At 41.5% G+C, this 13006-nt stretch overlaps 1 protein-coding gene across 5 annotated transcripts in view; it reads right to left on the bottom strand.

Moving 5' to 3' along the window:
• The window catches only part of LOC134340331 (rho GTPase-activating protein 23-like), a 490201-nt gene that overhangs the window by 33808 nt on the left and 443387 nt on the right, over window positions 1-13006 (bottom strand). For all 5 annotated transcript variants that reach the window (XM_063037438.1, XM_063037439.1, XM_063037437.1 and 2 more), the window contains 6 exons: window positions 11817-11941; window positions 10111-10266; window positions 9716-9794; window positions 5590-5663; window positions 4451-4540; window positions 1077-1202 (listed from right to left, as the gene is read on the bottom strand). In XM_063037438.1, the coding sequence (XP_062893508.1) occupies window positions 1077-1202; window positions 4451-4540; window positions 5590-5663; window positions 9716-9794; window positions 10111-10266; window positions 11817-11941 (650 nt within the window). The remainder of the gene's footprint in view (window positions 1-1076; window positions 1203-4450; window positions 4541-5589; window positions 5664-9715; window positions 9795-10110; window positions 10267-11816; window positions 11942-13006) is intronic.

Here is a 13006-nt window from a genome sequence, read left to right as displayed (position 1 = left end):
CGTTCTTCAAAAGGATGTGCTGGTGAAAGTTCAAAGGAGGTTCACAAAAATTATTCCAGGATTAAAAGGTTTGTCATATGATGGCTCTGGGCCTGTGCTCACTGGAATTCAGAATAACGAGGGAAGGTTTCACTGAAACCTACCAAATGTTGAAAGCCCTTGACAGAGTGTATGTGGAGAGAATGCTTCCTATGGTGGAGGAGTCTAAAGGCTGATTTATACTTCTGTGTCAAATCGACGCCGTAGCTGCGAACCCTACACAGTGCCTACGTGGATCCCTACGCTGTAGCCTGACGCGCACCTCTCCCAAAATGTAACTATGCGTAGCGGCAACGCAGACCGCAACAGCTGTGATTGGTCTGCTTGGTAGCATCACATTTCCTCCTACGCTGCAATAGCTTCCCATTGGGCGACAGAAGGGCAGGGAAGGGACCCTGGCTGCAATGCTTTCCGTAAAGCTTTACAGACCTCCAAAATTATGGAGGACACATTTTGCTTTTACGAAAAAAGACGCTGGCTTTAAACTTGTTTACCCCGAGAAAGACTACCATGACCATGAAGCCTTGCACGGGCAGCTGTGTGCGCATGCGTGACGTGCGCAAATTGCAGAGCGACGCTGACACGCCAACGCACAAGTATAAATGCTCACAATGCACGTAGGCCACTTGCATAGGTTACGGCATCGATTTGACGTAGAAGTATAAATCAGCCTTAAGACTATCATCAGAATAGAAGGATGTCCCTTTAGAACAGAGGTGAGGAGGAATTTCTTTAGCCAGATTGTGACAAATCTGTGGAATTCATTGCCACACGCAACTGCGGAGGCCAATCCATTGGGTATATTTTAGGCAGAGGTTGATAGGTTCTTGGTTAGTCAGGGCCTGAAGGGATACAGGAAGAAGGTAGGAGATTGGGGCTGAGAGGGAAATAGATCAGCCATAATGAAATGGCAGAGCAGACTCGATTGGCCAAATGGTCTAATTCTGCTTCTATATCTTATGGTCTATCGTCTTCTCATCGGTGTTTATTCTTCTCAATAAATCACTAATTTATTCAAGGAAAAACTTTAAACTTACGTGTTGTATTAAGGTTTCAATTATTTTGTACCGATCTTGCATGTGCGTCACCATGTCAATCATTTTGTCCTCTGACGTCCTGACAAGGGTTGGGCCAAACACCAAAGCCAAGTTCCGCGGTTCCATCTAAGAGGGTGAAAACACAAGGCAATGACAGATTGGAAAATAAATTCATTTTCAGAGGAGTAACGGATGATGAGTAAATTTATGGTCAAATTAATAAAAAATTAAGAGTGTTTATTGAAGCTTCAGAGTAGACAGCTAAATATTGTACAAATAACATCCATTTGCTCCTTTACCTCTTCCAGTCCATGATTCTGAACATGGTCGGTGAACAAGAGGCGAGTTTAATGAGTACAGATAACTCTCAAACTGAAATATAGTAGGAGGAGGCTATTCCACTCATCCTGCCTGGATTGGTTCTCTGAAGTGCTATCCAATTAGTTCTACTCCCTGACACTTTCCATATAGCCATCATTCAGATTCAGGTTTATCACATGTACATCAAAACATACAGTAAGTTGTGTTGTTTGCTTTAACAAGCAACATATGCAAGGATGAGCTGGGGGAGTCTGCAAATGTTGCCACACATTCCGATGCCAATATAGTGCGGACACAAAGCTCGGGCAAAACAACATAAAACACAAAAACCTCTGCTTTTCAGAATTGCAATCTTTACCTCCACCACAGTGTCAGAGGCAGAATATGTAACCAAATTCTGAAGCTTTCACATCTAAAACTTGATATTGGTACAATGTGTATTCTTGGATGTTAAGCTCCCAACTACGATCTTCTTTCAGCTATAACTCATTGATACTCACAACATCATACCTGCCAATCTCTAACTGTGCTACAGGATCAGCCACCTTATTCCATAATCTGCGTGCATTCAAATATAACAACTTCAGTCCTGTACTCATCACACTTTTCAATTTTGCCTCCCTGTTACACTACAGCTCATTCCACTGACTGCATTTTTGCCCCATCATCTGCCTGTCCTGCCTGACAGTCTCACTACACACTGCATGTGCTTGGATGCCAACTGCCCAATCCTCAGCCCAATCACTCTGGTTCCCAACCCCCTGCCAAATTAGTTTAAACCCTCCCCAATGGTTCTAGCAAACCTACCCACAAGGATATTAGAATTAGAATAAGAATTTTATTTCTTACATCCATCTCACAACATGAGGGAGTATAAATCTTTACATTGCATGTCTGTTGCTATGTACAAGCAATAAGGAAGGGAAATGTGGGAGGATATTGCCCAAGCACTAAGATTCGATATTTGTATGTATAGTCAGATATGCAATCAGATCAATGTGTATTGATAAATCGGACGGCCTGGTGAAAGAAGCTGTCCCAGAGCCTGTTGGTCCTGGCCTTAATGCTGCGGTACCATTTGCTAGATGGTAGCAGCTGAAACAGTTTGTGGTCGGGGTGGCTGGAGTCTATGATAATCCTCTGGGCCATTTTTTACGCACCTGCAACTGTAAATCTCCTGAATAGAGGAAAGTTCACATCCACAGACATTTTGGGCTGTCCGCACCACTCTCTGCAGTGCCCTCTGATTGAGGGTAGTACAGTTCCCGTACCAGGCGGTGACACAGCTAGTCAGGATGTTCTCGATGGTGCCCCTGTAGAAAGTCCTGAGGATTTAGGGACTCATGCCAAACGTCTTCAGCCTTCTGAGGTGAAAGAGGTGCTGTTGTGCTTTTTTCACCACACAGATAGTATGTACAATCCAGGTGAGATCCTTGGTGATGTGTATACACGGAACTTGAAACTACTCACCCTCTCAACTACAGTCCCAGTGATGTCAATAGGGTCTAGCCTGTCTCCGTTCCTCCTGTAAACTGCAATCAACTCCTTCGCTTTTTCGACGTTGAGGGAGAAGTTGTTTTCTTGGCACCACTATGTGATAAGGGGGATGCTAGTTCCCCTTGGGTTCAGGTGTAACTCGTCCTACTTGTACAGGTCAAACCTTCCCCAGAAGAGACCCCAAAGATCCAGAAGACCGAACTCTGTCCCCTACACCATTTCCTCAGCCACTCATTCATCTGTACTATCACCCTACTCCTGCTCTGACTAGCACGTGTTATTGAGGGTAATACAGAGATTACTACGATGGAGGTCCTGCTCTTCCCCATCTTCCTGTAATCACTGTGCAGGAGTTCTTCCCCCTTTCCACTTATGTCAGTGGTGCCAATATGCACCATGGCTCTGGGTGTTCACCCTCCCTCCTGAGAATCTTCTGCAGCCACTCTGAGATATCCTGGACCCTAACACCTGGGAGTCAACGCACCATCCTGGCATCTCTTTCACGGGCACGGAATCTCCTGTCCACCCCTTAACTATTGAGTCTCCTTTCCCCTTCCATGATGAGCCTCAGAGCCAGCCACAGTGCCACTAGCCTGCCTGGCTGCTGTGCCCTGATAGGTCACCCCACCAGAGGTATCCAAAGGGAATACTAGTTGCTGAGGCCCTCTTACCTCTCCGGGTGGTCACCCATCTACTATTTGAAGCCTGCTCTCTGGGTGTGACCACCTCAGTAAAAGTCTCATCTATGAAGTTTACAGCCTTCCGGATGGTCCTCCTGGGAACATCCCACTCCAGCTCTAGTTCCTTGACCTTGTCAGTCAGGAACTGAAGTTGGATGCACTTCCTGCAGATTTAGTCATCAGGGAGATCGTTAGGAACCCTGAAATAGCACATCTCACAGGAGGAGCATTCCACTGCCTGAACTACAATCCTGCCTACACTTGTCATACCTCTAACTTCTCAAACTTAAACTCTAGCCTCAGACCTTAATGCTGAACTGATTTTACAACCTATGGACTCACTTTCAAGGATTCTACAACTCATGTTCTCAGTGTGTTTGTATGTATATATGAGAGTACTTATTTATTAATTATTTTATTTTATGTATGCACAGTTTGATTTCTTTTGCACGCTAGTTGTTTGTCAGTCTTTGATTTGTGCAGTTTTTCATTGATTCTATTGTACTTATATCACTGTGAATGCCTGCAAGAAAATGAATCTCAGGGTAGTATATGATGACTGTACACACTTTGATAATGAATTTACTTCAAACTTTGAATTTTTTGAACTGACTCCATATCTAATAGAATCACTTTCAAGGACTCTACAACCCATGTTCTCATTAGTATATATGTACAGTCTTTGTGCATAGCTTTTTTTTGTAAATTCTATTGTATTTCCTTATTTTCCTGTGAATGCCTACTAAAAATGAATCACGGGGTAGTATACAGTGACATATATATAGTTTGATAATAAATTTACTTTGAGTTTGATTATTTTTGTAGTTTACTCACTGGTAGAGAGTTAATATTACAGATTGAAAAAGTAGGAGTTACCTTGTTCTTTTCGGAGTGATCTGCCACAGTCTTCAGATGGCCCGTAAGGAACTTCAGTGTTTCAAAATAATACTCTGGCAAATTCCAAAGCTGAAATAATGTAAGATGTATTAGCATAAAACTGGACCTTCATGTTCATTCACTACGTTTTAATGTTACAGGAACACTGGGAAGGAGATGCTGGAGCCAGTGTGGGAGAAGGCTGGAGTCCGTGCTGGGTTGGGGTCTGGCCCCTCTTGTTGGCACTGCCCTCTAGTGTTCACTAGGTGGAAGATAAATTGGATTGTGTTTATCTGCAGCTGCACCACAAAGCTACAGGGACTTGGGCAATGTATATATATTTTTTTATGACTGTATACTTTCTGCTACCGTAACTCTGTACTATATGTGCTGTGTGTGACTGTTGATACTGCGTTTTGCACCTTAGCCCCAGAGGGACGTTGTTTCTTTTCGCTGTATTCATGAACATGGCTGAATGACAAACTTCAACTTGCACTTGATCTAAAATATTTAATTCCACAACTTTAATCTAATCTTTTACAAAGGCATAATCTGACAGAATTTGGGCTTCAGTTCATGGCCATTTTACAGGTTAGAGGAAATAAGGGATTATTGTGTTTTGGATTTACTTTAATCTTGTGAATATAGAAAGTACACTCAGTGGCCACTTTATTAGGTACACCTCTACACCTGCTTGTTAATGCAAATATCTAACCAGCCAATCATGTGGCAGCAACTCAATGTGGAAAACCATACAGATGTAGTTAATAAGTTCAATTGTTGTTCAGACCAAACATCAGAATGGGAAAGAAATGTGATCTAAGTGACTTTGACTGCGGAAATCTCTGTTTTGAAATTAAGTCAAATCTTCGGAGAATGTGTATAAGTGATTGATTACAATGCTTCCATTACATGGAGAGAGGAGGAAATACAGTAGATTGTTCTCCTTGCAGCAATTAAGGTTACGAGGAGATTTAAAAGATGGATTTAAATGATAAGCAAGGAACAAATGTGTTTTTTTAAATTCATTTTCAACATCTGCTATAAAGTCATTTTTGGCATTAACTGAGAATGCAAAAGTGATTATTTGAAGTTAGAATATATTCAGAGTATTAGATATGCGACCTTGTAAAACTTACCAGTTTCTTAAATGTTTGAAGTCTCTTTGCTGAATCTTCCAGTCTGTTGGCTTCAATGAAATCATTATACTTGTCTGCAGGGCACAGGAAACAATAAGACACAAGTTAACACACACAAAATGCGGGAGGAACTCAGCCAGTCAGGCGTCATCTATGTAAATGAATAACTAGTCAAAGTTTCAGGCTGAGATCCTTCTTTAATAACCAAGTTAGATTGTTGAAGAAATCAGCCCACTTTACTGAAACAGAGATTCTGGACTTCAAAATTCAGGTCAATTTCATAAGGCGTAGTAGCAGAATTAGGCCACTCAGCCCATCAAGTCTGCTCCACCATTCCATCATGGCTGATTTATTATCCCACTTAACCCCATTCTACCACTCAACCATCAGGCACTTTAACAAAAGAGGGTAACTACACTCATCTATTGAGATAGATGACCAATGATCTCACTTTAAGGACTCTTTATCTTGGGTCTTCTATACTCTTGCTCTTTGATTGATCCTGTTTACAGTTACTATTCTATAGATTTGCTGAGTATGCCCACAGGGAAAGAATCTCAGGGTTCTATGTGGCGACATGTATGTACTCTGATAATAAATTTTACTTTGACTCTGACATTCTTCTGCCTTCTCCCTGTAACCTTTGATGCCGTTACTAATCAAGAACCTATGAACCTCCACTTTAAATATACCCAATGACTTGGCTTCCACAGCCACCCTTTGTTCCATTCCGCCTCCCTCACTCTCTCTTCGCAATACTTATTTAATTTATTTATATGTGGAGATGGAGGGAAAAGGAGATAGAATTTAAGACATGACAATATCTTCAAGAAACTTGGATATGAGTTGGATTCAGTGGTAGCCAAATGAAGTCTGAGGATTAGTCTTGTGAGCGTGAACAAATAGATGGCTTATGTCCAATTACTGATTGGAAGCCAGATTTTATAATGAGGACAGAGGCAAGGAGTACACCTGTTCATGAACTACTGTCCACTCGGACCACCAAATACGTCCTGTCCCACACTGGCATCAACAGCCACTGCAAAGCCTATAAAAAACCTGAATGGAAGAAATATATCATTAATCCATTGGGATGCCAAAGAAGTCTAATTGAAGAACTGGCTGTTAAACTAACTATTTGATTACTCAGAAGCAATGAAGAGATTGAAAGAGTTGGTGGTGATCTGTAATGCAGTTACTGGCTCAAGTGAAATTTGCCTGGGCTCTGAATGCCACTAACAGGCAGCTTATAAATGGGAGACAAGGAATTCGAGGGGATTCCAGAGACTACAGTAAGCACATATGCAGAGAAACCTATGCAGATAATTATCAGTGCAGTGCTATATTTATAAAACCACTATAAATTACGGTAAGAAATACACACACTCATACAGTACATACTGTGGATTCTGGTTAACTGGGCTATCAATTAATCAGGGCAGCCGCTTATTTGGGGCAACTCTTAAAAAACAAAAACTAATTGACAAAATAGCCAGGATTCCTTTTGTTTATTTTGGAGGGGGAAAGCGGAGAGGCATCCAGTTCAGATGACCCCTGTGGCCATTCCCTTCAACAACAGGTGTACTGCTTTTGATACTGGCTCTGTGATCAGAAGGGAAGGGGAGAGAAGAGGTAAGCTGTAATGATAGGAGATTTTCTGGTTAGGGATACAGAAAAGATTCCTGTGTGGTACGTCACCTCCAGCGTCCTCAGCATTCTTAAGTGGGAGAGTGAGCAGCCAGAGGTCAGGGTCAACATCAGGACCAATGTCATGGATATGATGGGTGATGAGGTCCTGCAAGGTGAGTTCAAGGAGTTAGGTGCTAAGGTAAAGGACAGGAGTTCCAGAGTTGTAATCTCAGGATTGCTACCTGTGTCACGTGCTAGTGAGGGCAGAAATAGGAGATAACACACAGCTAAGGAGATGGTGCAGGAGGGAAGGTTTTGTGCTCTCTTCCAGAGTAGAAGGGAAGGTTTGCGCCTGAACTGGAGAGGCACTAATATCCTAGCAGGAAGTTTGCTAGTGCTGCATGGGGGGATTTAAACTAGAGTTACAAGGAAGGGAACCAGAGCGCCAGAGCAGATAATGGAGTTGTTGTGGAAAAAGAGGTCAAACCTACATATAAAGTCAGGAATCAAAAGACCATAAGATATAGGAGCAGAAGTAGGCCATTTGGCCCATCGAGTCTGCTCTGCCATTCAATCGTGGGCTGATCCAATTCTTCCAGTCATCCCCACTCCCTTGTCTTCACCCCATACCCTTTGATGCCCTGGCTAATCAAGAACCTATCTATCTCTGCCTTAAGTACACCCAATGACTTGGCCAAATATTTTGCATCTAGTGAATATAATGCCATTAGTTTCAAGGTAATTATGGAAAAGGATAGGTCTGGTCCTCGGGTTAAGATTTTAAATTGGAAAAAGGCCGATTTTGATGGTATCAGAAAGGATCTGGCAAGTGTGAATTGGGACAGGCTATTTTCTGACAAAGGTGCACTTGGTAAATGGGTGGCCTTCAAAAGTGAAATTTTGAGAGTATAAAGCTTGTATGTGCTTGTCAGAATAAAAGGTAAAGATAACAGGTTTAAGAAACTTTGGTTTTTGAGAGATATTGAGGCCCTGATTAAGAAAAAGAAGGAGGTGCATAGCAGGTATTGGCAGGTGGGAACAAACGAGATACTTTAGAAGTATAAGAAATGCAAGAGAACACTTAAGGAAGTCAGAAGAACTGAAAGAAGACATGAGGCTACTGCAGCAGATGAGGTGAAGGAGAATCCTAAGGGCTTCTATGGATATATTAAGAGCAAAAAGATAGCAAGGGACAAAATTGATCCTCTGGAAGATCAGAGTGGTAATCTATGTGTGGAGCCAAAAGAGATGGGGCACATCATATATGGAATTTTTGTAGCTGTATTTACTTGGGGCACAGAGTCTATAGAAGTGAGGCAAAGCAGCGGTGAAGTCACCGACTGTATACAGATTACAGAGGAGGAGGTGTTTGCTGCCTTGAGGCAAATTAGGGTGGATAAATCCCCATGGTTTGACCAAATGTACCCTTGAACCCCGTGGGAGCCTACTGCATAAATTGCAGGGGCCCTCGCAGAGACATTTTAAACATCCTTAGCGACAGTTCAGGTGCCAGAGGATTACAGAATAGCTAACATTGTTCAGTTGTTTAAGAAAGGCTCAAAGAATAAGCCAGGAAACTACAGACCAGTGAGACTGACATCAGTAGTGGGAAAGTTATTGGAAAGCATTCTAAGGGACTGGATATGTAAGTATTTGGATAGGTAGGGGTTGATTAGGGATAGTCTCAACAGCTTTGTGCATGTTAAATTGTGTCTAACCATTCTTATAGCTTTTCGAGGAAGTTACCTAGAAAGCTGATAAAGGCAAGGCAGTGGATGTGAAAAGACATCAATAACCCTAAAGGCTTCCTTACTTTTTTATGAGAATTTTATAAAATGCTTATAAATTATTATTATAGAAGTTCAGGATTTCCCAATATGGGGAATTTTCACAGTAATTTAATATGAGTTAGAGTCATGAAGTCATTGAACACTACAGCACAGAAGCAGGTCCTTCAGCTCATCTAGTCGTGCCAAACTATTATTCTACCTAGTTGCATTGATCTGCACCCAGACCATAGCCCTCCATATCCCTCCCATGCATGTACATGTCTAAATTTCTTATAAACAAAATTATAAGGGGTTTAGTTAGGGTCAATGCAAGTAGATTTTTTCCACTGAGATTGGGTGGGACTACAACGAGAGCCCATGGGTTAAGGGTGATGGTGAAAAATTTAAGGGGAACATAAGGGTACACCTCTTCACTCAGAGGGTCATGAGAGTGGAGAATGAGTTGCCAGTGCAAGTGGTGCATGCAAGCTCAATTTCAACATTTCAGAGAAGTTTAAGTACGTACATGGATGGTGGGGGTATGGGGGGCTATGGTGCAGGTTGATGGGACGAGGCAGTTTAAATGGGCCTGTTTCTGTGTTATACTTTTCTATGACTCTAAATAGAGTCAAAATATAGAGTGAACTATAGTTATAAAATGTCACCGCATTACATGTGATTCACCTCCTCACACCACATCCAATGAATTATTAAGTCATTTTACTCACCATCTGTGAAGAGAGGCTGAGGAAGCTTTCGAAAGAACAGTTTAAGCAAACTACTGATCACGTTCAGGTCCTGCCATTTCTGTAAAAGACACAGTTATCTCATGTCAGGGGCCAGAGAGGATTCAACTTCAATACAGATTCCTATAGTTAATGATGAGCTATGAATTCTGTGGCAAAGTCAAGGCAAAGGAGCAAAGTTGACTTTGTGAGCCATCAAATCCAATGTTTCTTCCAAACCACTTGTTAAAAAGGCCAAGACTCTTGTTCGCCTTGCCTTAAAATTGTTGCAGGAGACTGGATGAACTCTCTAAATAATCCTATCAAAAATTCAAGATATCTTTCAAATACTTTATTGCAAAACAAAATTCTCATAATTCAAATAACTGGAGGCTTACTTCATCTGAGGTATTTAGATCAGTCATTCCCTTATTCAGTTGCTCCTGTAGGCTGGAGACCATGGCATTGTTCCCTGGTACCCTGTAGATTCCTGTGTACTCCAATCCCTTCTCCTCCACCAGCTTACAACATATTTCCACAATCAATGGAATAAACTGAAAAACAAACACATATGTCAATATCTGGTCAACGTGCAAATAATATATTCCAGTATTTAACTGTAAAACAAATATAAAACAGGTGAAACATTTCTTCAGAAGACAGGAAAACATCCATTTACATATTCAAACAGTGCAAAAAATTACACCCAAGGCATTTTATACCATCTTTATGTAAAAAGATTTGGAATAGACTGTACTGCATGAGCTTTGGCTCTTGGTCGAGTCACCCATGCCAAAAAGGTCAAGAGGATAGAGGCTAGACTACAAGTGGTCCACCGGTCCTCCAGGTTCAGGGGTTTAGCTCATGGCTATCAACCTTGACTGGTCAAACAAAATTGTTACGGAAACAGCAACGAAGAATCTTTCTATATCTGAGTGCGACGGTATTCCTGAGTCTCCACCCGGAACTTATATGGCTGCCAGTAGTGAAAGCCGAGAGGAAGTTACTGGCACAAAGAAGGAAGCTCTGAACACTGCCAGAGATGGAGGACCTTCATTGCTGCCCTAAACGGCAATAGCATAACGGGCAGTAAGTAAGTATATTCCAAAAGATATAAGGAGAGACCATAAGACATAGGGGCACAATTAGGCTCTTTGGCCCATACAGTCTGCTCCACCATTCTATCTTGGCTGACTTAACTTCAAAAATTTAAGTAAATTTATTATTAAAGTACGTATATGTCATGATAAACTACCTTGAGGTTCATTTTCTTACTGGCATGCACAGTAGAACATAATAGAATCAATGGAAAACTACACACAAAGATGGACAAACTGCCAATGTGCAAAGAAAGACAAACAAAAAGCAAATACAAAAAAAAACTAATAATAATACAGGATAAACAAGCACAAACAACTTACATAATAGATACAGCCATTCCAAACACATATAACTTACAGAAATCAACTCTTGCTGTAGCAGGAGTGATACCTCTCTCTCCCTCGCCTGTGAGTGTCAAACTGTTGGGATGAGCACCAGTTTTTTGATGGACTCTAGATCATGGCCTCTTTGGGGGGGGCGCACTTTGCTATTGCTTGCATAGAGGCGGGGGGGCAGATGCTTTTGCTGAGGCGGGGGGAGGGGGAAGAGGGAGGGTTGATGCTTTTCTACTGCTTGTGCATGGGAGGGGGGAAGGGGCTTTAAGGTTCTAATGTTATTTTGTCATTCATTCTTTGGGGTTTTCTCTTCTGTTTTGTGGATGTCTGTGAAGAGTAAGAATTTCAGGTTGTATACTGTACACATTCTCTGATATTAAATGAAACAATTGAACCATTGAAAACACCAGAAATATGCTGAATTAAAAGAGGAATTTGAAAGACTTTGGAACATGAACAGGGTATATATCATCCCAATAGTAATAGTAGATTTCAGAAATGTCTTAAATGACAGACAGATGGAAATATGGACTAGGAGACAGGGAAGTTGGAAGAGGGCTGAATTTGAATAAGAATCAATTGAAGTAAAATTCACTGATCTGTATCATGTTTTAAAGCTACATACAAACATACTTTCAAGCTTCTAATGGAAAGAACACAACAGGTACCTTGTTAGTTACACCAGGCTGGCATTCCTCTAGACGAACACCAAAAGCTGCTCCAGAAACATTTTTTTTAGTCTTCTTCATTATGTTCAACCACGAGGTCTTGTCTTTAGGAGGGCTACATTCATCTGGAAAAATAAACAGACATCAAATTTATAATTTATAATTAATTTATCCATAATACATCATTCAATTCCCGCGGCTGTCTTTTGGAGTTTGTACATTCTCCCCATGACCTCGTGGGTATCCTCTGGTTCTCGGGGTTAGATTTACTGATTTATTGATTGACTAACTGATTGAGATACAGTGCGGAATAGGTCCTTGCATCGAGCAACACCCGATTTAACCCTAACCTGATCACAGGACAATTTATAATGACTAACTAACCCACCAACTGGTACGTCTTTGGAATGTGAGTGGAAACTGGAGCACCTGGAGGGAACCCATGTGGTCATGGGAAGAATGAACAGGCTCCTTACAGACAGCAGCAGGAAATGAACGCAGGTAAATCGTCATTCTAATCACTATGCTACCATGCCGTCCACATTTCAAAAATGTCTGGTTAGGGTTAGGATTATTGAGTTGTAGGCATGCTGCATTGGCACAGGGAGCATAGCAGCAGTTGTGGGCTGCCCCCAGCACATACTCTGTCTGCTTTGGTGGTTGACACAAAACAATGGACTTCACTGCATACTTTGATGCTTCAAATGAAGTTAATCTTTTAAAATCTTTATCTTTTTCTGCTGGCAATACCAGTGTTTATTTCCTATTCAAGTCAAGTCAAGTCAAGTCACTTTTTATTGTCATTTCAACCATAACTGCTGGTACAGAACATAGTAAAAATGAGACCACGTTTTACAGGACCCTGCTGCTACACGAAACAATACAAAAACTACACTGAACTACGTAAGAAAAAAACACAAAAACTACACTAGACTACAGACCTATCCAGGACTGCATAAAGTGCACAAAACAGTGCAGGCACTACAACAAATAATAATAAATAATAAACAAGACAGTAGGCACAGTAGAGGGCAGTAGGTTGGTGTCAAGCCAGGCTCTGGGTATTGAGGAGTCTGATGGCTTGGGGGAAGAAACTGTTACATAGTCTGGTCGTGACATTCCTAACTGCATTTGAAAAAAGTATGGTGAGCATTTCTTTCAAGCACTACAGTTCTAGTGTTTGTCCCCCT

The sequence above is a fragment of the Mobula hypostoma genome, chromosome X1 (genome assembly GCF_963921235.1).
Source record: "Mobula hypostoma chromosome X1, sMobHyp1.1, whole genome shotgun sequence".
NCBI lineage: Eukaryota > Metazoa > Chordata > Chondrichthyes > Myliobatiformes > Myliobatidae > Mobula > Mobula hypostoma.
This window is presented reverse-complemented; position numbering and strand designations above follow the sequence as displayed.